Here is a 22948-nt window from a genome sequence, read left to right on the forward strand (position 1 = left end):
GCTCCTATCCCAGTTATTTCATGATTTCTGTGTACGGTAGGGCATTCACCATGTTACTCACCTCCCTTTCTTCACTAGTCTAATAGGGAGGCCAAGTGCATGGTTCGCACCTATAAGAGACGGATTAAAAAATATCTGCAGGACTTTGCCACCGAGAAGGGTTTTATTGTTTTTTCTGACGGCCTACCAGATGACTTCTATTGGTTCCCACAGCCCTGCCGAGTTTCTCCAAGGGTATCAGTCACCAGTCCTCCGTCCGGGTTCTCACCTGCCATGATGTTCTACTGTACAGCACTTTCCACCACGGACAACAGTCTGGTGAGTGGTTTTGGTTGGCACCCCCACTAGTTACTGGCAACCATCATGTGTCAGAATGGCCAACATGTCTACACTGTCTGGACGGGAGTTCAGGAGGCCCGGCATCATCAAAATCAGCTCATCTGTCCCGGCTGCATCACAGCCTTCACTAGTATCGCAGTTGCTGAGTGCCACCTATCTGCCTGTGTTCCAGTCTCAGTTTCCACCTGCGTCAGCACTGCCTGACAAGCCTACGATGTCTCAGCCTCCGATAGCAGCACTGGTGCCTCCCAGCTGGTGGCGTGCTCCTCACCAGTTCAGTGTCTCCCACGTGGCCTCAGCCTATGGAGGAGTCACCTTCACCTTTCCCACTGCCACCAGACACTGAAACGGATCCTGGCTCAGAATACCCATCAGCACCCTGTCGTCTCACGCTCCAACAGGGTGGCGTCAGGGCACTCTTCGCACCGGCCTCTTTTGCCCACATTCCGAGATCTTCATCAACCGGGAGTTGCTCTCCCCTCTCACGTCTGAGCCCTCCACAGATGTGAGCACCATCTCTACATTGTGGCTGCCCACTTTTTGCCTAGGGAATCAGTGACACTGCACCCCCAAGGAGGAGGAGTGTAGTGACACACACGAGATTCGACACCCGCAATCCGGGTGCACAGTTGTACGGCACGCCACAGATGTCGTAAGATGCTAGCAGTGGCCGACAGCTTTTGGAGTCAGGCCCCGGCAGTCTCACCCTCAGTCAAATGTTTACATTCTGCCTATGTGTATCAGACTAACAGGGCAGCCACTCTGTGACAAGTGTTTTCCCATTCCAGTACTCTTGAGGTAATGAAGTGTCATGTTCATTACTATAGGTGTGCACTTGTAGTGAGAAAATATACAGGGTGTTACAAAAAGCTACGGCCAAACTTTCAGGAAACATTCCTCACACACAAAGAAAGAAAATATATTATGTGGATATGTGTCCGGAAACGCTTACTTTCCAGGTTAGAGCTCATTTTATTACTTCTATTGAAATCACATTAATCATGGAATGGAAAAACACAGCAACAGAATGTACCAGCGTGACTTCAAACACTTTGTTACAGGAAATGTTCAAAATGTCCTCCGTTAGCGAGGATACATGCATCCACCCTCCGTCGCATGGAATCCCTGATGGGCTGATGCAGCCCTGGAGAATGGCGTATTGTATCACAGCCATCCACAATACGAGCACAAAGAGTCTCTACATTTGGTACTGGGGTTGCGTAGACAAGAGCTTTCAAATGCCCCCATAAATGAAAGTCAAGAGGGTTGAGGTCAGGAGAGCGTGGAGGCCATGGAATTGGTCCGCCTCTACCAATCCATCGGTCACCGAATCTGTTGTTGAGAAGCATACGAATACTTCGTCTGAAATGTGCAGGAGCTCCATCGTGCATGAACCACATGTTGTGTCATACTTGTAAAGGCACATGTTCTAGCAGCACAGGTAGAGTATCCCGTATGAAGTCATGGTAACGTGCTCCATTGAGCGTAGGTGGAAGAAACTAAAATGAGCTCTAACATGGAAATTAAGCATTTCCGGACACATGTTCACGTAACATCTTTTCTTTATTTGTGTGTGAGGAATGTTTCCTGAAAGTTTGGCCGTACCTTTTTGTAACACCCTGTATATGCATAGGTCATTCTAAAAGTAAAAACATTGATAATACGAGCCATGCAATTCTTCACCCACCCCTGCTGCCATATCAAAGAACCTTCCTAACTGATGGTGCAGGCATGATGCTAACTGTGAGAAGGACTGGTTGTATACAGTTTTTTGTACAATTTTAAAATGCATGATAAAATTAGTGGTCCAGACACGTGTGATGTTCTAGTGTAAAACAGTTTCTGAATGCAAAAATTTGGTGTATCAAAATTTACACACAGATAACTGAAGTTCATTGAAATGTGATGAATAAAGTTTCATTTCAAAAAGGTGCATCATGTTTAATGCTGGATGAATGAACATTCATGTCGTAGAATGGACAGGTCGACCTTCAGTTGTAACTGAAGAACCCGACAACTGTGGAAAAAATCCAGCAGCATGTATTGATCTTCTGCTTTCCTGAAATTTCACAATCTGTTCTTTATCAAATAGATAGTGACAATTCAGGGTATACAGAAGTGTATACAAGATGACAGATGAACACATTTGCATAAATGGGAGCTGTACTGTAAAATAGGGATGAGTTGTTTTTTGACCTGCATTGTTACTGGTGATGAAACCTGAGTTTTGCATAAAAGTCCAGAAATGAAGTGCCATCAATGGAATGATATCCCAAACAAATTTTGAGCATCAAAAAATTATGGCCACAGTGTTTTGGATGTACATGGGCATCCTACTCACTGACTTTACACCTACAGGAGAGACTAAATTAGAGAGATTCGAGCATGCACGGAGGCTTTCTGGCAGTCGTTCTTCCCGCAAACCATTCACGAGTGGAACAGGAAAGGGAGGTAATGACAGTGGCACATAAAGTGCCCTCCGCCACACACCGTTGGGTGGCTTGCGGAGTATAAACGTAGATGTAGACTAGAACTGCAATGTCCTATCGGCAGACCCTTCGCCACATGCGCCGTGCTGTTCAAAACAAACAATGTGGCCTGGTGTCCAGTGGTGCTGTGGTTCCTTACCATAATGCTCACCCGCATTTGAGTTAGCAGTTTAAATGGGAAATTTTTGAGCATACACCTTACATCCAGGACTTGACCTGAATGATTACCATTTTTGCCCAAATTGAACAACTTTGTGAGCAGAAAGCACTATGGAAATGACAGTTGACTGAAAGAGGATTTGAGTGACTGTGTCAGCAGAAGGCATAGGGAAGCTTTCAATTTTCAATTTATTGCTCGTAACATATAATTTTACATGCATGTGCGTTTTCAAATAAGTATAAAGTTTTTACAATTAAAATTTTTTTAGTTTACATTATTTCTTATTATGTTGAAATTCATAATAAATTCAAGTTATAGGGGCATTTTTGGATAAGCCACCACTTAACTTCCTTCTTAAAAGTATCCCCCGTCAATATCTTCACTTCATTTGGCAACAAGTTATTAAAAAAAGCTCCTTTGACATAGGGGATTTTTGCTGTTAAAGTTAATCTTCTGTTAACCATATAAAAATCTTTTCTATGCCTTGTTTCATAGCTATGAATATCTATGTTTCTTTTTGTGATCTTAGTGTCTTTTTTCACTAGCATTATAATTTCTAGTATATACATGGCATAAATTGTAAGAATCTAGTGTCTAATGATTAGGGGTTTGCAATAAGTTCTTGGTTTTACTTTCGCTATGATCCTCCTGCAGTATGAAAACACTTTTCACATTAGTTTGGCATGTCCCATCCCATAATACTAATCCATAATATACAGTCCTTGGGGTTTCAGAATTAAGATACTGTGATAATCTTCTTGATACATATAGATTGAGTGATATATTTTTACAGACATAATCAGCTCGTTGCTTCCATGAAAGTCAGTCATCTATGCATAAACCCAAGAATTTACAATCTGTACAGGTTTTTGGTAAAATTTCATCAATCACAGTATTCTGTCTGTTTGGACTACTTGGTTTAAAATGAATAATACTAGTTTTTTCTACGTTTACTTTTAGGTTCTTTCTTTCAACGTGAGCTCTTGCCTTTTCAGTAAAGTTATGTATCTCTTCAACTAGGCTGGGCTCATTGTCTGCATAGCAGACATCAGATGTATCACCTGCATATGTAATGATCAATTGCTTGCTTATTGACAAGAGAATTTTCATTCACATAGCCTATGAATAGGACTTGACCTGAAATGGAGTCCTGAGGAACATCAAAATGTATATTTCTTATACTTGACCTTGCAAGATCCCTCTCTCCTAAACTGATACTGTCATTACTCAGCTTAGCTGCGACTCTGTAGAGGGTGGTGTATGTGACGTACAGTATAACAGGTCAGCATTCCCAGCCGGAATTTGCGAGTGTAAGTCGGACCTTCCTTGATCCATCTTGGTGGGTTGTGTCATCGGATTTCCTCCTACCTGTATGTGGTGCAGCTCTCCTAAATGTCGTCCCGTGCAGATTCTTCATTGGCGCATTGGATGTGTCTGTCGGTGGAAGCTAATTACCTCAAATTGCTGTCAATCAACTTTGGGGCATCTGTTTACTCAAAATTAACATTCAGAATGCCATAATGTCACTTTTATTCCTATTAGATCAATAATGAAACACTCATGTCACAAACTACTCATAACCGAAAGCATGGCTACCATTGAACAAGACAGGGAGAGCTCTTAACGCTGACTGCCGACTTTCGCGCGCAGTCCATATTTCTAACTAGTTTCGTCACAGTTCATGGATTTCCAATCAAGTTTGTACTTACTAATATATGCATTTCTTAATGAACAGGTGTGAATTTTAATGAGGCAAAATTATGATAAATAGTTTTAAACATCCAGAGGCTCCTCCTAGTATTCATGTTGTCATAAATGACTTTAATTATTAAATATAAATAAACAAAATCAGTGACTTTGGCGCCAAGATGGCGGTACTTCCCGTCATGTATATTTCACAGGCTAACGCTTGTTTCTACGGTCCAGCACCGAGCCCCACGCCATTACGTGCGACATATGGTCACTTCGTCACCTAGACAGCCAGCGTGGGAAATGCTCTCTGATTCATGGCGGGCTATGGACTACAGCACTTCCTAACTATCATGAATACATCAATAAGAGACAATAATTTATTAAAACTGGTAAAAATGTTTTCCTCACGTAAGAGGCACCTTACAACCTTCTCCTCTCCACTATTTCTCCATTAGAGTACATAATTTCCATGCAGTGTTGTCTATCCTTTAAATATGTTTCTAGTGATTGCATCAGTTTTCCAGTGACACCACTTTTTGCAATTTTTGATAAGAGCAAGTCATTATGTATTCTATCAAAAGCTCTCGATAGGTCCAGGAATACTCCTGCCGATTGGGATTTTTCATTTATTTTTCAGGTACATGAAGGACAAATTGTACTGCTACTGACATAGTACTTCAACCTCTTCTGACACCATACTGGAAATCACTTAATATGTCAGAATTGTTGTAATGTTCCAAGATTTTTTTTTAATTATTATTTTCTCTATCAGTTTGCCGAAAGTTGAGATTAGAGCAATGGGTCTGTAGTTCTGTACATGTTTTACTTCCCACTTTTTGTGTATTGTTTTCACTACAGACAGTTCAAACTTGTCAGGGAACACATCGCCTTCGAGAACACAGTTTATTAGATGAACTAGTGGTTTCATTAGTTCATGTTTGCATTTCTTCAATAGATATTGGGAAATTTCATCTAATCCTGCCGATTTTTTGTTTATGAGGTTATCAATAAGCTTCAGAATGTCATATGTACTTATTGGGTTAGTGTATTGCAGTTCTGTTTGTTACAGGACTCAAATGAGTGCTGTATATCCTGTTTCATAGAGACATTTTCGACTGTATATATAAAGTAATTATTAAAAATATTTCTGACTGGAAGAGGATCCGAGATATCTTCATTATTCACATTGTACATTATTACTTTTAGCTTCTTTTTCATTGTTTCTCACTTTATTTACAAGTGACCAGCATGTCTTGGAAATTTTATTTGAACCTCAAATCTGTTGGCTGATTCTTTCTGATTTTAATCTCCTGACTTCTTTGCGGTACTTATATTTGTACTGATGTAGAATTCTTTATGTAACTCTTAGCTAATCAAACTATACATGTTTCCCATTTTTTCTTCTTTTAGATTTTTTGTTTTAAAATCTAATGGCACGAAGACTGATTTTTCTGGATACTCACTTATTTTAACGGCATGGCTCTTTTTATGTGCTCAGTCATAACTTCTGTGAACATGTTCCGCTTATTGTTGACCCCAAATGGTAGTCATAACTAATCTCCATGATTTGTGGCTTAAACTATGTCTTAGCGTAGCAGTGTTGTTTGCAGATAATATTCGCCTGTACTCATACATTTTTCTTGGTCTGAATTTGGTATTAAGTTTAGCACTAGTGTTTGGCCTAAATGATATGAGAGGTGACCATTTACGACTTCTTTTGTGATGCAGTCAAAATATGTGATAACATGATCAATTGAACTACTATGTGTGTTAGCTATTCTGATGGGTTGTCCAACAAGATCTTTAGCCACATAAGACAGGATACAATTTGTACAACGTTTGCTTTCCTGACCGTCATGTGAAGTGTTGACATTCAGATCTCCTAGTACGACAAGATTTACACTTCTACAGCCTGACAATTCACTCAAAAATCCATCAAGTGATTTCAGAAAAGCATAAAAGTTTCCACAGGGAAATCTATATACACCTATGACATAAAAGGAACAGTGCAAAATGTGATTTCAAGAACTGTAATTTCAAAATCTTTGTCAACACAGAAATTGTTTTCCCATAGCACTTTTTCCGTGGTGGTTATGAACTTAAATTTTCTTGAGTAGATGGCAACACCACCACCTTCATTGTGTGTTCTGCAGTAGAACGTAGCTAGGTTGTAGCCCTCTAATTTGCAATATTGAATGTTGCCCATTGTTTTCTGGTATTCTGTAACTATTACTACATATGAAGATAGTCCTGTGATAATGATTCAAAAGCATCTCTTTACTAAACCCTGCAATGCAAAAGTGATAAATTATTCTCATGTCGATTGACGTCTGTTTGAGGCACGTATGAAACACATACACTTGCATTTGGTGTTGCGCTAGTAGAAGGTTTTGTTGTCTTAAAAAGAAACAACGCTCTTATCCTGCCGATGTATCGTTTTATTACTGACCTAGCATTTCATGGTTGATTCTCTCAAGTATTCGTTATTTTTGTTCTTGAGAGGGGTGGCCTCTGTAGCACAACACTGCACATTCAATTTGCTGTTCACTACTTCTTGGATCCGTTTTATAACTAAATCCTTCCCTAGTCTGCTGTGATGTAAGCCATGGGATGTGTGGAGTCTTCTTCCTATGCAGCTTAAGTCCACAAATGTAACATTTTTGAATCTTGTGTATATATTTAGGATATATTTATTTGCACTTCACACTTCTTTATTTACAATGATCAGATTGGCAAATCAAGTCGATGTGGAACAGAGAAGACAATAACATTTGAGCTTCTCAGCTCATGTAGCCTCCTTTTAAGTGAGATTACTAGGTCTTTCGTTTTGTTTTTTGCTACATCATTTGTTCCTCCTAAGACCACAAAAAAGTCGTTATTTGTTGTTGCTGTTTTCATGTCATGGTTCATGGAAGTCACCGCCTGAAATCTTGTGCCTGGTTTCACTGTGCTAGTTATCTTGTGACTGCTTCTAGATTTAAATTCAGCTGCTATGTTCTGTCCTCGAGTATCTTGCAATAGGTTTATTTTACATGTTTTTGCTGGTTGATGATAACTGTTCTTAGGCCTATCGGTACTTGGATGTTGTATGGTGGCACTGTTTGTTTTGTCTTTTTTGTTCATATTAGTCGATAATCCATATTGAGAAACACTTGATTTTGATTCACTATACTCGCGGCTGAATTGTTTTTTTCCTCTGGGTGAAAGAGACTCTGTCATTCTACATCTACATCTACATTTACACTCCGCAAGCCACCCAACGGTGTGTGGCAGAGGGCACTTTATGTGCCACTGTCATTACCTCCTTTTCCTGTTCCAGTTGCGTATGGTTCGTGGGAAGAACGACTGCTGGAAAGCCTCCGCGCGCGCTCAAATCTCTCTAATTTTACATTCGTGATCTCCTCGGAAGGTATAAGTAGGGGGAAGCAATATATTTGATAGCTCAACCAGAAACGCACCCTCTCAAAACCTGGACAGCAAGCTACACTGCGATGCAGAGTGCCTCTCTTGCAGAGTCTGCCACTTGAGTTTGCTAAACATCTCCGTAATGCTACCACGCTTAGCAAATAACCCTGTGACAAAACACACCGCTCTTCTTTGGATCTTCTCTATCTCCTCTGTCAACCCGACCTGGTACAGATCCCACACTGACGAGCAATACTCAAGTATAGGTCGAACGAGTGTTTTGTAAGCTGCCTCCACTGTTGATGGACTACATTTTCTAAGGACTCTCCCAATTAATCTCAACCTGGCACTCACCTTACCAACAATTAATTTTATATGATCATTCCACTTCAAATCATTCTGTACACATACTCCCAGATATTTTACAGAAGTAACTGTTACCAGTGTTTGTTCTGCTATCATATAATCATACAATAAAGGATCCTTCTTTCTATGTATTCGCAATACATTACATTTGTCTATGTTAAGGGTCAGTTGCCACTCCCTGCACCAAGTGCCTATCCGCTGCAGATCTTCCTGCATTTCGCTGCAATTTTCTAATGCTGCAACTTCTCTGTACACTACAGCATCATCCGTGAAAAGCTGACACTATCTACTAGGTAATTTACATATATTGTGAAAAGCAATGGTCCCATAACACTCCCTGTGGCACGCCAGAGGTTACTTTAATGTCTGTAGATGTCTCTCCATTGAGAACAGCATGCTGTGTTCTGTTTGCTAAAAACTCTTCAATCCAGCCACACAGCTGGTCTGATATTCTGTAGGCTCTTACTTTGTTTATCAGGCAACAGTGCAGAACTGTATCGAACGCCTTCTGGAAGTCAAGGAAAATGGCATCTACCTGGGAGCCTGTATCTAATATTTTCTGGGTCTCATGAACAAATAAAGCAAGTTGGGTCTCACACGATCGCTGTTTCCAGAATCCATGTTGATTCCTACAGAGAAGATTATGGGTTTCCAGAAATGACATGATACGCGAGCAAAAAACATGTTCTAAAATTCTACAACAGATCGATGTCAGATATATAGGCCTATAGTTTTGCACATTTCCAGAATCCATGTTGATTCCTACAGAGAAGATTATGGGTTTCCAGAAATGACATGATACGCGAGCAAAAAACATGTTCTAAAATTCTACAACAGATCGATGTCAGATATATAGGCCTATAGTTTTGCACATCTGCTCGACAACCCTTCTTGAAGACTGGGACTACCTGTGCTCTTTTCCACTCATTTGGAACCTTCCGTTCCTCTAGAGACTTGCGGTACACGGCTGTTAGAAGGGGGGCAAGTTCTTTCGCGTACTCTGTGTAGAATTGAATTGGTATCCCGTCAGGTCCAGTGGACTTGCCTCTGTTGAGTGAGTTCAGTTGCTTTTCTATTCCTTGTACACTTATTTCGATGTCAGCCATTTTTTCGTTCGTGCGAGGATTTAGAGAAGGAACTGCAGTGCGGTCTTCCTCTGTGAAACAGCTTTGGAAAAAGGTGTTTAGTATTTCAGCTTTACGCGTGTCATCCTCTGTTTCAATGCCATCATCATCCCTGTGTTTCTGATGTCCTTTTTCTTTCCATGTGGTTTGACGCAGCTCGTTGAGGTATCACTGTCTACAGTTGAAAGCTCATGGAGGCCTATGACAAATCTTTAAATTTGGTTGAAAACTATGTGGAAAAATAGCTAAGGTATAAAAATGTGTGAAATAAATTTTGTTTCATTGTCTTGAATAAAAATGTTTGAAGAAACAAATGTTCTTTACTCTGTTGTTGGAGAACAACTGACGGAAACATGCACAAGTGTTGGAGGGTAGGGGCTGATGTTCACTCGGGCTTCTGTGGGACCCGTGCTACTAATCGAAGGCATCATGACAGCTGTGGCGAAATGAACACTACTGTGGACAACATGCTCAACATCCTCCCTGATGGCGACGGAATCTTCCAGCAGGATAACTGTCTGTGCCATGAGGCCAGGATTGAGCTACAGTGGTTTGAGCAGCATGACAGTGAACTTGTGTTATTGACTAGGGCCACTACAGTCACCTGACATTAACACAATATCACAAAAGAACAGTAACAAGTGCCAGCTCCGTGCTCACAAATGGGTGGTCCACAATTTAAGGAAACTGCTCGACCTGTGCAAGGAAATCTGGTCCCACGTACCCCTGGAAATCTGCCAAGGACTTGTGGAATTCATGCCATGCAGAAATGCTCCTGTATTGTGTTCCAGTTTTTCAGCAAATGGACAAAATGTTTTAGCTTATCAGTGTGTAATTCATGAATAATGTGTTAAAAATAATGTTTTGTGACAAAAAAATGATGTGCGATCAGTGATTTCTTAAAGTTAGTCATTATGTCCCGATATACACTGTATACACTGACACCCACTGCCAAGATGATGTTCTACTTCGGTACAATGCAAGTACAGACACATTTTGTGTTTTTTCAGTGCAGCCTGACATAATAATTATATAGGTAAGATTGCAGTTCATACAATGTTGCACCCATTTAAGGAATCTGCCACCAACTCAGTCTTTGCCTATGGCCAGCACGCAGTACTGTTATTACCTGACTCCACGTGTCCTCCAGACCCTTTGCCAGGTGCCCACACAGCTCGTGCCCCACTGCAAACACAGGGTTCATGTCCTCCCGCTCAAATTCTGATTCACCATCTGCAACACAATGCACGTTGTGGTAGCCAATGCCCTATGTGTATGTCTTATGATAGATCTAATTCTAATTTCTACTGCATAAATGGAAAATGAGTAGTAGTTGTCAACTATGCCACAAACAAATTAGTGATTTAAGATATCCCAGCACAACATTACGTCAATGGCCAAAGCCGACAAGTCAAATCGAACACTCCTCTTCAGCCATAATTTTTATTATTTTATTGTATATTTACATTCATACTTACATCTGTATCATATATTAACCACAGTTTAACACTATTTGAAGCAATTTATGACTTACAATCCTATACAAACTGCAACTTTGTGCATACGTGCTCCCATTCTGTCATCTGAGTAACTTTAAGTCCAAAAAGATAATGCTTTAACCTTTAAATGCTAATTTTTGTAAAATACTCAGAATTTTTTAATCAAATGAACTAGAATTTACTATAAAATGATGCAGTGAGATGTTGAAAATACAAACATTTAGTATTTGTTACTGTTCAGGGTGATTTTAAAGACAATATTTTGTACAAAACAATATAAGTTTAACATTTCAGATACTACAATTTAACAGCACTGAAGTACTTTATTTTTATCTTTGATGTTTTTATACATTAATGTTAATTGTTAAAATTAAACATTTTACAAAATTTAGTACAGGAAAACTTAGTTCCTAACAAAAATATATTTTTTCAAATTTAATAATCATTTTTGCAGAATATTTTGTCATATTTAAGATGTTTTAAAATTATGTTTCTTTATTATAAATCATTATAAATTAAAATTGCAACAAGATGAAAGTATTCACCGATTGTTGTTTATCTGAATCAGTGCACAATCTAGTTCAGAAGTTTGTAAAATAGACATAGTTGTTTGAGACAAAGGTGTTAGCTGTTATGGAAGTGGTTCAAAAAGTTAAGAATACATGGAAAAATCATTGAATCTGGCTGTCAAAATTATTTTAAAAGTAACCTGTTCCACATGATGTATGCAAAGTAATTAAAATCCAGGACTTTTTCCACAAGAATATGGTTTAGTCACAATCAACAACTGCTGATAGCATTGATTCTTCAAGCTAAGTATTAAATACATATCATTTCCTGCTTTTAAATAACTTTAAAGGTATTAGAAGTAAATCAATTTATTGGAGTGAACTGCCATTGTAAATAAATTTTTGTATCAATTTTTGTCAGCACTGAGAGCAGGTATGTTACACACATCACTTCAACATTTACAGTCAACAAGACACCCACTCAAAATGGCACATGCTTTGCTGCAGAATGAAAGATTCACTCTGGTAATCACCCAGGTTGTGGCTAAAGCCATCCTCATACACGGAGTGAAAGAGAATGTGGATATGGAACTGGACAAGTTTTGAGACAGGATTTCATGCGGCAGAGCATTTTCAAATGTGAAAGGCAGAATCAGAGGAATGCGGACAGCGAGATGTGAAACAGATTTCTATGTCGTAAGCAGAGTGTAAGAGAGGCCATATCAGATTACATCATTTCCAGTTATATTTGATGTATTTTATATTAAAATTTTTGTGCTATGCTGTTTCTAAACACCAGCACATGTAAGTGCCTCTCAAAAACATATTTTTCGTACATTTTTTACACTAAAGTGACATATCAGTGGTTAAGGCTTTTTGTATGACATATGCTATGTAACTGTGACATTTCAAATAATTGTAACATTGAAGATTTATTAGTAATACATCATTTTTTTGTTATAATCAAATGTCAGGTAATAATGTACTGGATGTGTAAGCCTTAAGGATATTGTAAGATCAAAGACACTGACTCAAGTAACATCTGTCAACTGTGGTGTAGTAGACAGACAGTTGGACTATGAACTAAAGAGTCATGGGTTTGAATCATGCTTTCTGTAATCTTTTTTATTCGTCTTTATATTTTCTAAAAAACTCTTGGGCTTTCTTACTTAACACAAGAATGTTCTGGAATTTTCACTGTCACATATCAATAAGAGCTCTTTACATTCAGAAATGAGTTTGTTTGATTTAGTTAACATACCAGGAAGATACAACATTGAATTACAAGGTTACTGTCTATGTTGCCAGATGATTCCCTTACAATTTAGTAATGAGTATACAGCAGACAGTAAAACGTGACTAACATACAGAGTGGGAAACAATTGTGAGTTTCAATAGAACTGACATAATTATTTTATGCATGTCTGTTATCAAGTTTTTGGTGTGCTCCACATACTGCTGACAACTGCCATTGAAGAGCATTGTGATCACAGCTCACAATGAGGATCACATTCTGCATGAGGACTGCTTGAGCCATTTCTCTGCAACATTCTTTCTTCCAGAAGCATTAGCCCTAAAAGGCATGCATGAGAGCTTCTGTGAGGTTTGAAAAGTAGGAGAGAAGTAGATGGCATAATGAGGGCAGGTCACAAGACATGCCGGAAACACAAGGTTCTGAGTTTGAGTAACGGTCAGATACACAGGGGAGGTGGATGTGCTCCATATATTCTTAACAATGACTGGCACTTGCAAAGGAAAATCATATAACAGAGGAGAGCGCAAATATTGTGGGGATCCATTGTTTTACTTGCATGTGGAGAACCATGCCAAGGGAAACGTGTCTTCAACAAGGGACAGCAATTGCGGTAACTTTGTGAGAGGAAGCACCTCTGCAGATGTAAATACAGAAGCTCTCAGCATTGCTGGCCTACTTTGTAGAGGTGCAAAGTCCCCAGAAAATACATATTTTTGACAATAGTAATTATGATGTTGATCAGGCAAATGAAATGTTACATTTACACTCTTTCTTTGGATAAATCTCTATGTAGAGAGTTCACATTGAACGTTATGATCTGACAGAAGTATTACGTTACCCAGTTAGCATTGCATATGTTGAGGGATAATATTTGGCTTATAAATATGGAAGGTCAAGAGAAGTTTGAGAAGTAGTACTGAATTTCCTTACAGCAATAACCACACAAGGAGGAGACAAAGTCTGTCATGGCCGCATGCAAAGCCAAGGTCGAGCGATTAAAAGGTACCCTCATATGGCAAGAGGTGGAAACACATTATGCACCCAGCAATACGATAGTCTCCCAGGTGTTATGGTGTGGGGAGGCATAATTTGCATGAGTGTACTGAACTCCACATCTCTGCACGCAGTACACTCACTGGCTAACATTATTGTGACACTGTACTCCTTCCCCAAGTGCATCTTTTAGGGAGTGCATTTGACCCCAAATTCATTTTTATGGATGACAAAGCGTGACTGCCCTGAATGCCACAGGTGGAGGAGCTCTCAGAACAAGAGGGTATTCAGTGAATGGACTGGTCTGCTTGTTTCCCCCCCCCCCCTCCCCCAACTTAAATTCCACAATAACTCCTCATTAACCTTACGGCCAACATGGGAGCACATTGAAGATTATGCAATTCATCCGTGATGGACACGAACCAAATTAAGAATAATGTTCCGCCTTCTGTAATGTCCAAAGGACCATCAGAAATCATACTGAATTCAGTGCAATTATTGTAATGAATAAATGTGTCATTTCAGTTTGTGTCATTGTGTATTTATTCCACGTATCTTCCACACTACACTGTAGCAGTTCTTTCTATAACTGCACTACACTGTAGCAGTTCTTTCTATATATTGTCTACATTTCATCGAGCTATATTACTTGTTGACTCATTATGCAAAAGTTAGTTTTGTCCTTAAGTTTTGAACACCAGTTTATACAGGGTGAAGTGAAATTCGTGCACTTGGCCTTCACAGTGCGACTCCTCACATGACAGCGATAAAAAATTTTCTCTCACAAAATTTCGTATGGAGAGTACATCCGGCAGAAAAAGGAAGTTTAAGAGTGGCAATCTGGCAGCACTGTAACAACTAGTATGGTAACTAACTCCGACAGCACATTTTAATAGTGCTGTACAGTTGGCGCAGTGGATAGAGTTTCAGGTTAGCATGCAGGAGGTCGAGGGTTCAATCCTGGGTTGGGGGTGCATTTTTTTATTTGCTAATTTCATTCTGACATTTCATACTGTAATATACACCATTTCTTATGTCACACGTATCCTAAATTTACAACATTTTGTAATGCTGAATGCAACAAATGCATAGTTAGACAAATAAGAAATAGACAGTTGAAACAATTATATGTACTAAGGTGATAACATATACAAATAGTAACCGAGTTTGGACATTATTTGCAAAGCACATTGTTAGTCCTACTGGTAACGTAACGCCCTATCAAAATGTAATGGACCTGAATGAGGCATGAAGAACAGTTGGTACTAATCTATGTGACCATTAGAGGAGGGTACAAAGAAAACAGGTTTTGCTTCTAGTAGAGGAACTGGTGTGAATAAATTCGGGCCCACGACATGGAAAGGACATCTTTCAAAGCTGACCAATCTTCCATTTCTGCAATTGTCATATGTAAGTGCAAATGTTTTCCAGAGGACGTGCTGCAATCGCTGTTGACAATTAAGATGCCAGATACTGTGCCACTTGGACAACATTTATCAAATAAAAAACATATGCTTGAACCCAGGATCGAACCCTCAACCTCCTGCATGCTAACCCAAATCTCTATCCACTGCACTAACTGTACAGCACAACTACTATGTGTTGGCAGAGGTAGTTACTATACACGTGATTGCAGTGTTGCCAGATTGCCACTCTTTAACATCCTTTTTCTGCCAGATGTACTCGCCAGATGAAATTTTGTGACAGACATTGTTTTATCGCTGGTATGTGAGGAGTCACGCTGCAAAGCCCGAGTGCGTGAATTTCGCTTCACCCTGTATTGCCAGTGACCTGAAAATGTGATCCAGAAACAGTCTCTCTTATAGAAACCTAGACATACTTGCAATAAATAGAGGAATACATTATCATGACACACAAACAAAGAAACAACATTTGTGTAGTGAGTCATACATTGAGCAGATGTCACGATGGGTTGAAAAATACAGGTAGGCTTCTCTTCAACAAACTACATCTATCTATTAGAAACAAAACCAATACTTTTACGAATAATGTAAAGGAAATGGTAATAAAATTCACTTTTTTTCTATTGATGAGTACTACATCTTCCATTGAAAATAAGGGGGTGATCAACAAGTTTCCATCTGAAGGCTGCACAGAACAGAATCTGTATGCCAATCAGGCAAAATTATCACGAGCACTGAGGAAATCATCCCACCAAAGCACAAAGTTGAAAATACATACTTGTTAAAACACGGTGTCATCCTACATGAAGAAGTCTGTAACTGCTTGCTGCACGTACTTATCTGACAGGAACCATTGACCCTTCTTCAAGGACTTTTTTTTTTCTTTTAAGGGACCGAAGGAGTGATAATAGTTTGGGGGGAGATCAGGACTGTACAGCGGGTGCTCGAGTGTCTCCCACTTGAGTTGGTGTAAGTTATGCATTACAAAAGTTGAGGTATGAAGATGTGCAAGCAGTTATCCCATATGTTTTGCCTTAATTGTACACCATAATTTCTCCAGCACTGTACAGTACTGTTCCCCAGTGATGGAGACACCAGGTTGCTGTATGTAATGGATGGAGCTGGCCACTCAGATCGACTGGTGTCCTGTGTCGAATTGTAAACAGCATGGAGGCTGGTGCATAATTTAACAGACATGCTGCCCTATAAACATTTTTGATTCTCTGATGGATGTCCATTTGTGTTTGTCCTTCAACACCCAAGAAGCATTTGGTAATAAAATCACCATAGCTCCAGCTTCTGCATCTACCACACACACACACACACAACAGAAAGACAAGCATGCCACACTAATTCCTAGTCTACATGTTGGTACTTATACACTTGCATCAGAGTCACACTATGTTGCATGCATGCTACAGCAATGCCCTTACACAGAAACCTTTTGACGGTCCCTTATATGTGACACCATTCTCTCACCCCCACAAAATAATGTCAAAAGATTGGAGTTTGAGATATTTACAGCATCTGCTGTAAAATATTTGTTCCTCTGGGATACATGTACTGACTATTCTGTTATGTTCACTTCACAATGAATCACTTTACAACAATACTAGAACAAGAAAAGGTTTTTATATCCCAAGGGTCTGTAACTGATATTCATGCAGGATCTGTTTATTTCCTCTAATGCACTCGTATCTACAATTTACTACTTTTTGGTTATCTCAGTTTCTGTGTCATTAAAATTTTGTTTCCTGCTATCAGAAGTTTATTGTTTCATATTACAACTCTACATTTGCTGTCAATTGATAATTTTCTATAATAGGCTTATAGTTATTATTTATTCTAATTACTTTATTTTCATTTGATCAGGAAGATACTTTAACACCCAGTTTCATAAACTTACAAAATAGGGTAATCTGAAATCAAAGAGCATGGCTTATGGCAGAATTTAATTAACATGACAATTTATTACTGGAAATATTATCTGCACAGTGATCCAACAAAGTGTATAATTTATTTTTATGTCCTGCACATAAATGTTCTAGTTGCCTTAAATCTTCTACATCTGTACACTATAAGAAGCATGAACCAAATAAATAAATAAAAAGATGACTAACTGCAGTGTACCAAGAAAACATATTTTTACATACTAGCATAAATAAAAGCAAACAAATGTGCATGTTTCTAAAAATTATTCAATGGACATGGGACAAGAACAGTAACTGATGTACCATGAAGTACAAGCAGGTGATATGATCTGAAGGAAATTAGAGAGCAAGTTCTCATTTCTGGAGTCCATGACATCTGGCGCTGGTTAGAACAATCGAACTTGCTTGTATGGTGTAGTAGGTACTTGGACGTCTCATCTTATGCTACCAAGACTGCTCAGCAGTACTGAGTGTCCCAAGGGAAGACAATTCATCTGTGTCATTTTTGGTGGTCACACAGTGATCACAATCGAGCAGGTGAATGTGCCTCTGTCTTTATTCTTGTACATTCTGAAAGGTGTTAGGTTGATGTAGGTGATAGATGGTGGAAATGTGAGGCTGGATTTTACAGCAGAAACAGTAGCAGAGGCAGATAATTTGGATTAGGGGTCCTGGTTTGGGAGTGGCATTGGTTTAATACTGTAACATTACATTTACTGACATTACCATTTTAAATGAACTGTTGCCTATAAAATGGCAAACATTTTTCTGTGTACCTAATGTGACTTTGGCAGAATATTTTGAAATTTACAATATTTGTTGACTAATATAACAACAATAATGAATGTGATAACGTTAAAGGACAGTCAAGAAAAAAAACTGATGAAAGTTAAATTATAAAAACCGATATAAAAATCTACAATATTATGTATAAACAAACTAACACAAGTTCTCAATATAAACTCTGACTGGGCTTTCATTCTATGCCAGCCTTAGTAAAACATGAGTCACAGCACACATTACGGGATTCCATCTATACTTAATTTTGGGGTATCATTTTTTTTTTTTTTTTTTTTTTTTTTCTACAAGAAACACAATGGTTTTGTGAGACTTAGTCAAGTCACAGTATCTCATATGAGCTGCTATTCATTTAGTTTACACAGTATGAATGAAAGTTATGACCTTACAGACAACTTACAGCAAACTAAGTCTGTCTGTACTAATAATAAATGGAACAGCAATTCTACTTGCAAACACTAAAATAAGAAATAAAATGAGAATGGCAACAACTGCACAACTATTAAATATGGTGTTCTAAATATTAAGTAACAAGAACAGTATTATCATGAAAGGCCCATTGGCTGGAAACTAAAATATCATGAAAATGTAGCTGAGGTAATCTGAGAAGTGCTTGACAAGTCGACTATTTGCATCTCTTTGTGCCCTGAACCTTAGCAGGTCCCTGCGAGGTACTTTGTTGGCGAGGAAAAAGGTTAAAAGGTTCGCTTAAGGCATAGCAATGTTGTTAACACCCCCCCCCCCCCCCCCATATCACTGTTTGAAAGAGGCTGTAATACAAAATGATCTGCTTTTCTGACCTCTCCAGTTCACAACTGTCTGACCACCTTTTGCTTATTTTATGCAGATACAGGGGCATGTGGTAATTGTCCCATTGCGAAAAGGATCACATCTCTACTCAGTTTCATATACAGCAGTTTCTATCACAGATTTCTGGGAACAGTTTGCAAAAACCATGCCCGGTGCCCTCGCTGTCCTAGTCAGTTCTGTAGTTACTTAACTTACCCCATATACAAGAGGACATTATTGCTGCACATGCCGCAAATCCTGCTTCCCTGACGTAGCGGTCACGGTGAGCCAGCACAGATATCACCACCAACAGCAGTTCCCGATCTACGTGTGGCTGCAGGGCTGTGCCGCAGCCGTCCGCCATGCTACGGAGACAGCGCAACGTTGTCTCTAAGCGGCTCGCTACCGTCACGGCGCCACTTCCACCGCGTTCCCCGTCCAGCGGACGTAATCCCACCAACTCACTCCCACGCTGAATCACAAATTCACACTATACTATTAGTTCACTGTGACCTGAAAACTGAGGAACAGCAGCAAAATCTTAACTGTTAACTGAGCTCTACACAATTGTAAGAACTTCTGATGCACTACACATGGTGGAATAAAAGTTTCTTGACTTAGTAAACTTCAAATGAAAATGTTAATCAGAATTGTGTTTGCTTCTGTGTGATTATGAAGCTAGTGACAATTGAAGTATATAAAAAAAGAAGGAAACTGTATTTTACAAATTACTTTGGTGGTACAGCCAGTTGTCGACAATAATAATAAACTAAATCTGCTTGAAACAATTTCAAAGCCCTCAGTTTCAAAGTTGGCCGTTTTAGTAGCCTGATATCAGAATATGTAAAAAAAATAATGTTATTAGATGCGTCACTTATAATCTTCAAAAATTTCTTCACTAACTTTTCACAAAACCAAGACAATTTTAACATCCGTGTACCAACATGATCTTTTACAACTTGGACTCACGTGCACCCAACATGCACTACTTTGGCGGTGCAGCAGCCGAATTACTTTTACGTTCTTAAAAATTACAAATAATGCAAGTTAATGCTTACAACAGAATTTTAACTAAATCACAATTATTATGTTATTAGAACACACCATGGCATACTTAATTAAATGTAAATGGAGATTTTCAAGTTATATTTACAAAATATAATTGATTTCAACTTCAGTTTTATAATATATGTGTTTCTAAAATTCAGAAATTATCAAATTTTAATTACACATATAATTACTTTTCGAATTATGTTATGAACATTTGTGACATATGTTTACATTGAATAGAGTTATGTAATATTCTAACTTATCTTTGAAATTACAAAGACACCAGAAATATGACACTGTTAATATGACAAACAAACATTCATTGTATAGAATTAAGTTATAATATTAGTCTTGCGTATAATATAATGAATCAACAGTTACAGTGGGTAAAAAAAATTTCAATAATAAGTATTTACATGCATAATACAAGATGTATCAGCTTGTTTACTAAAAATTAGTATGTGATACTTCAGTTGGTTCACCTCAATCTGTTACGTTACAGAGTCAGTTTTCTGTCTGTACGTAGTCTGTGTAACTACCAAAGAATCAACAGCAATTTCATTCATTCATTCATTGTGTTCTATACAGCTCATAGAGTATGCTGCAGGGAAAGACAATAATATACAATATGTACAAGAACCAAGAGTGTCACTGGTGTCTTTGCTATATTCAGTGAAAGTGAAGAAGAATTACAGGACCTGTTGAATGGAATAAACAGTCTAATGAGTACAGAATATGGATTTAGAGTAAACTGAAGAAAACCAAAAGTAACAAAAGTAATTATCAGAAATGAGAACAGTGAGAAACTTAACATCAGAACTGGTGATCACAAAGTTAAGTAATTCTGCAACTTAATAGCAAAATAACCCATGAAGGAGGACACAAGCAGCAGACTAGCAGTGGCAAAAAGGGCGTTCCTGGCCACAAGAAGTCTATTAATATCAAACACATGTCTTATTTTAAGGAAGGAACTTCTGAGAATGTATGTTCAAAGCACAGCATTGTATTGTAGTGAAACATTGAATGTGGGAAAACCAAAAAAGAGAGAATTGGAGCATCTGAGACATGGTGCTACAGATGAGTGTCGAAAATCAGGCGGACTGAGAAGGTAAGGAATTAGGAGGTTCTCCATAGAATTGGTGAGGAAAGGAACATACGGAAAATACTGAAAAAGTTAAGGAACAGGATGATAGGATATTTCTGAAGACATCAGGAAAAAGCTTTTATGGTACTTGAGGGAGCTATAAACTGTAGGGGAATGCAGAGATCGGAATACATCTATCAAATAACTGAGGATGTAGGTTGTAGTATCTACTCTGAGGTAGGAAAGTTGGCACAGGAAAGGAATCTGTTACGTGCCACATCAAACCAGTCATAACACTGATTTAAAAAATTAAAAAAAAAAAAAAAAAGAAAGAAAGGCCCCATTAAGAGCAAGAAACTTCAGGGATGTGGAGCCAGACAAGACATGCATTAATGAAATACAAGAAAATCATAGGAATTTAATCTGCATGGTGTAAACAATAACTGTTTATCATGTACCATGATGCTGTAGGAGGACTCCTTGAAATTACTGGAAAATCATTTCAATGAAGACTCAGTGGAATTATTCTCCCATGCACTCACAACCATTTATTTCCAGTCTGGCGGCAAGTTTTACCAACATGTAGATGGAGTCACTACGGGATCCCCACCGGTACAACGTATCGCCAATGTACATCGAATACTTTGAGGATAGCACTTTGAAAACCACACATCTTAATCCCAAGGTCTTCTATTGGTACGTGGACAATACTTTTGCAGTCTGGCTGCACAGCAAGGACACACTAATAGAATTTCACAACCGTCGTCTGAACAGCATACACGAGACATGAGAACATCAAGTTCACAATGGAATTAGAAGAGCTCACAACATACGCAACAAGGATAGTTTATCTATTGGGATTCAGCAACTGAAGGAAACTTTCCAGAAGAATGGCTACACCAAAATTCAGATGGACGCCCTCAAGATGAGCAAGAAGAAGAAGGAGGAAGAGGAGCTTCAGGAAGATGAAAAAACAAGGGCCTGGCACTCCTTCAGTACGCAGGGCCGCCCACAGCAAAGATTTCCAGGATACTGGAGAAAAACAAGATAAAAACCCATCTTCTGTCCTCCAACAAAAATTGGGAATATTCCGGGCTCAATGAAGGATAACTGGGGTCTAAGAACACTGGGTGTCTGCAGCATTTCCTGTGAATGCGGAAAACGATATATTGGACAGACACAGCATTGCATCACACGAGGCATCTCTGAACACGTAAGAAGTGTTCGCCTTGGACAAAAGGAAAAACCTGCGGTAGTGGAGCAAAGGCTCTGTGAAGAACACACATTTCAATTTGAGCAAACCAAGGTGCTGGGTAGAGCGAAAGGTTTCCGGGGCTCTGTTATTAAAGACGCAGTGAAGATACGAGTCAGTGATAATGTGGTCAACCAGGATAGCGGCTTCCAACTCGGCACCATGTCGAACACAACTTTAGCAAGAATGCGACGAGTGTGCACCGACGGAGGCAGGTCAGTGGTGGCAGATGGAGTAAACGGGACACACAGAGACAAGACGCAGGAACCTGCCGCCAGAGTGTCCTCCCCACCACATGATGCCGGGCCGATTCTACTCACATCCGATTGGCCCGACAGCGCTGAGGATGCAGAGAAGCCCATGGTCCAGCGGTTATACAGACCTGGATGAGACATGAACCAGACACTTTGCCTGAAGATGGCAAGTAAGAAACTCGCTGAAACATTGCCGGAGAATGACGCATTGACTCGGCTGTCAACCCGAGAAGATTTTATCAGTGTTGAAGCGCTTTTCTTCTGTGTTTGCTCTAATAATATGTATGATTTTGGATAGGGTCCGCCTTTAGCACACTTTTTTGTTTTTTAACCCAAACATGTTTCACTGCAGTTGCAGCATCTTCAGTGGGCTTTTATTTTCCATCTGTAAAAGATAAAGAGTGTTCTTTGTTGTTTGTATACATGTAGCTATTAGTTTTTAAATCGTAATTACAGATATTTGAAAAAAAAACCATAAATTACAAATTCATACCTTTTTACCACATGGTGTGTGGTTTTTCTGATGTGTTGTGTT

At 39.0% G+C, this 22948-nt stretch overlaps 1 protein-coding gene across 1 annotated transcript in view; it reads right to left on the reverse strand.

Moving 5' to 3' along the window:
* LOC126425012 (uncharacterized) overlaps positions 1-22948 on the reverse strand; it is a 146292-nt gene that overhangs the window by 57004 nt on the left and 66340 nt on the right. The window contains exons 4-5 of the mRNA XM_050087918.1: positions 18990-19245; positions 10705-10808 (exon numbers count right to left, since the gene is read on the reverse strand). Coding sequence (XP_049943875.1) covers positions 10705-10808; positions 18990-19245 — 360 coding nt within the window. The remainder of the gene's footprint in view (positions 1-10704; positions 10809-18989; positions 19246-22948) is intronic.

Source organism: Schistocerca serialis, chromosome 10 (assembly GCF_023864345.2).
Source record: "Schistocerca serialis cubense isolate TAMUIC-IGC-003099 chromosome 10, iqSchSeri2.2, whole genome shotgun sequence".
Classification (NCBI taxonomy): domain Eukaryota; kingdom Metazoa; phylum Arthropoda; class Insecta; order Orthoptera; family Acrididae; genus Schistocerca; species Schistocerca serialis.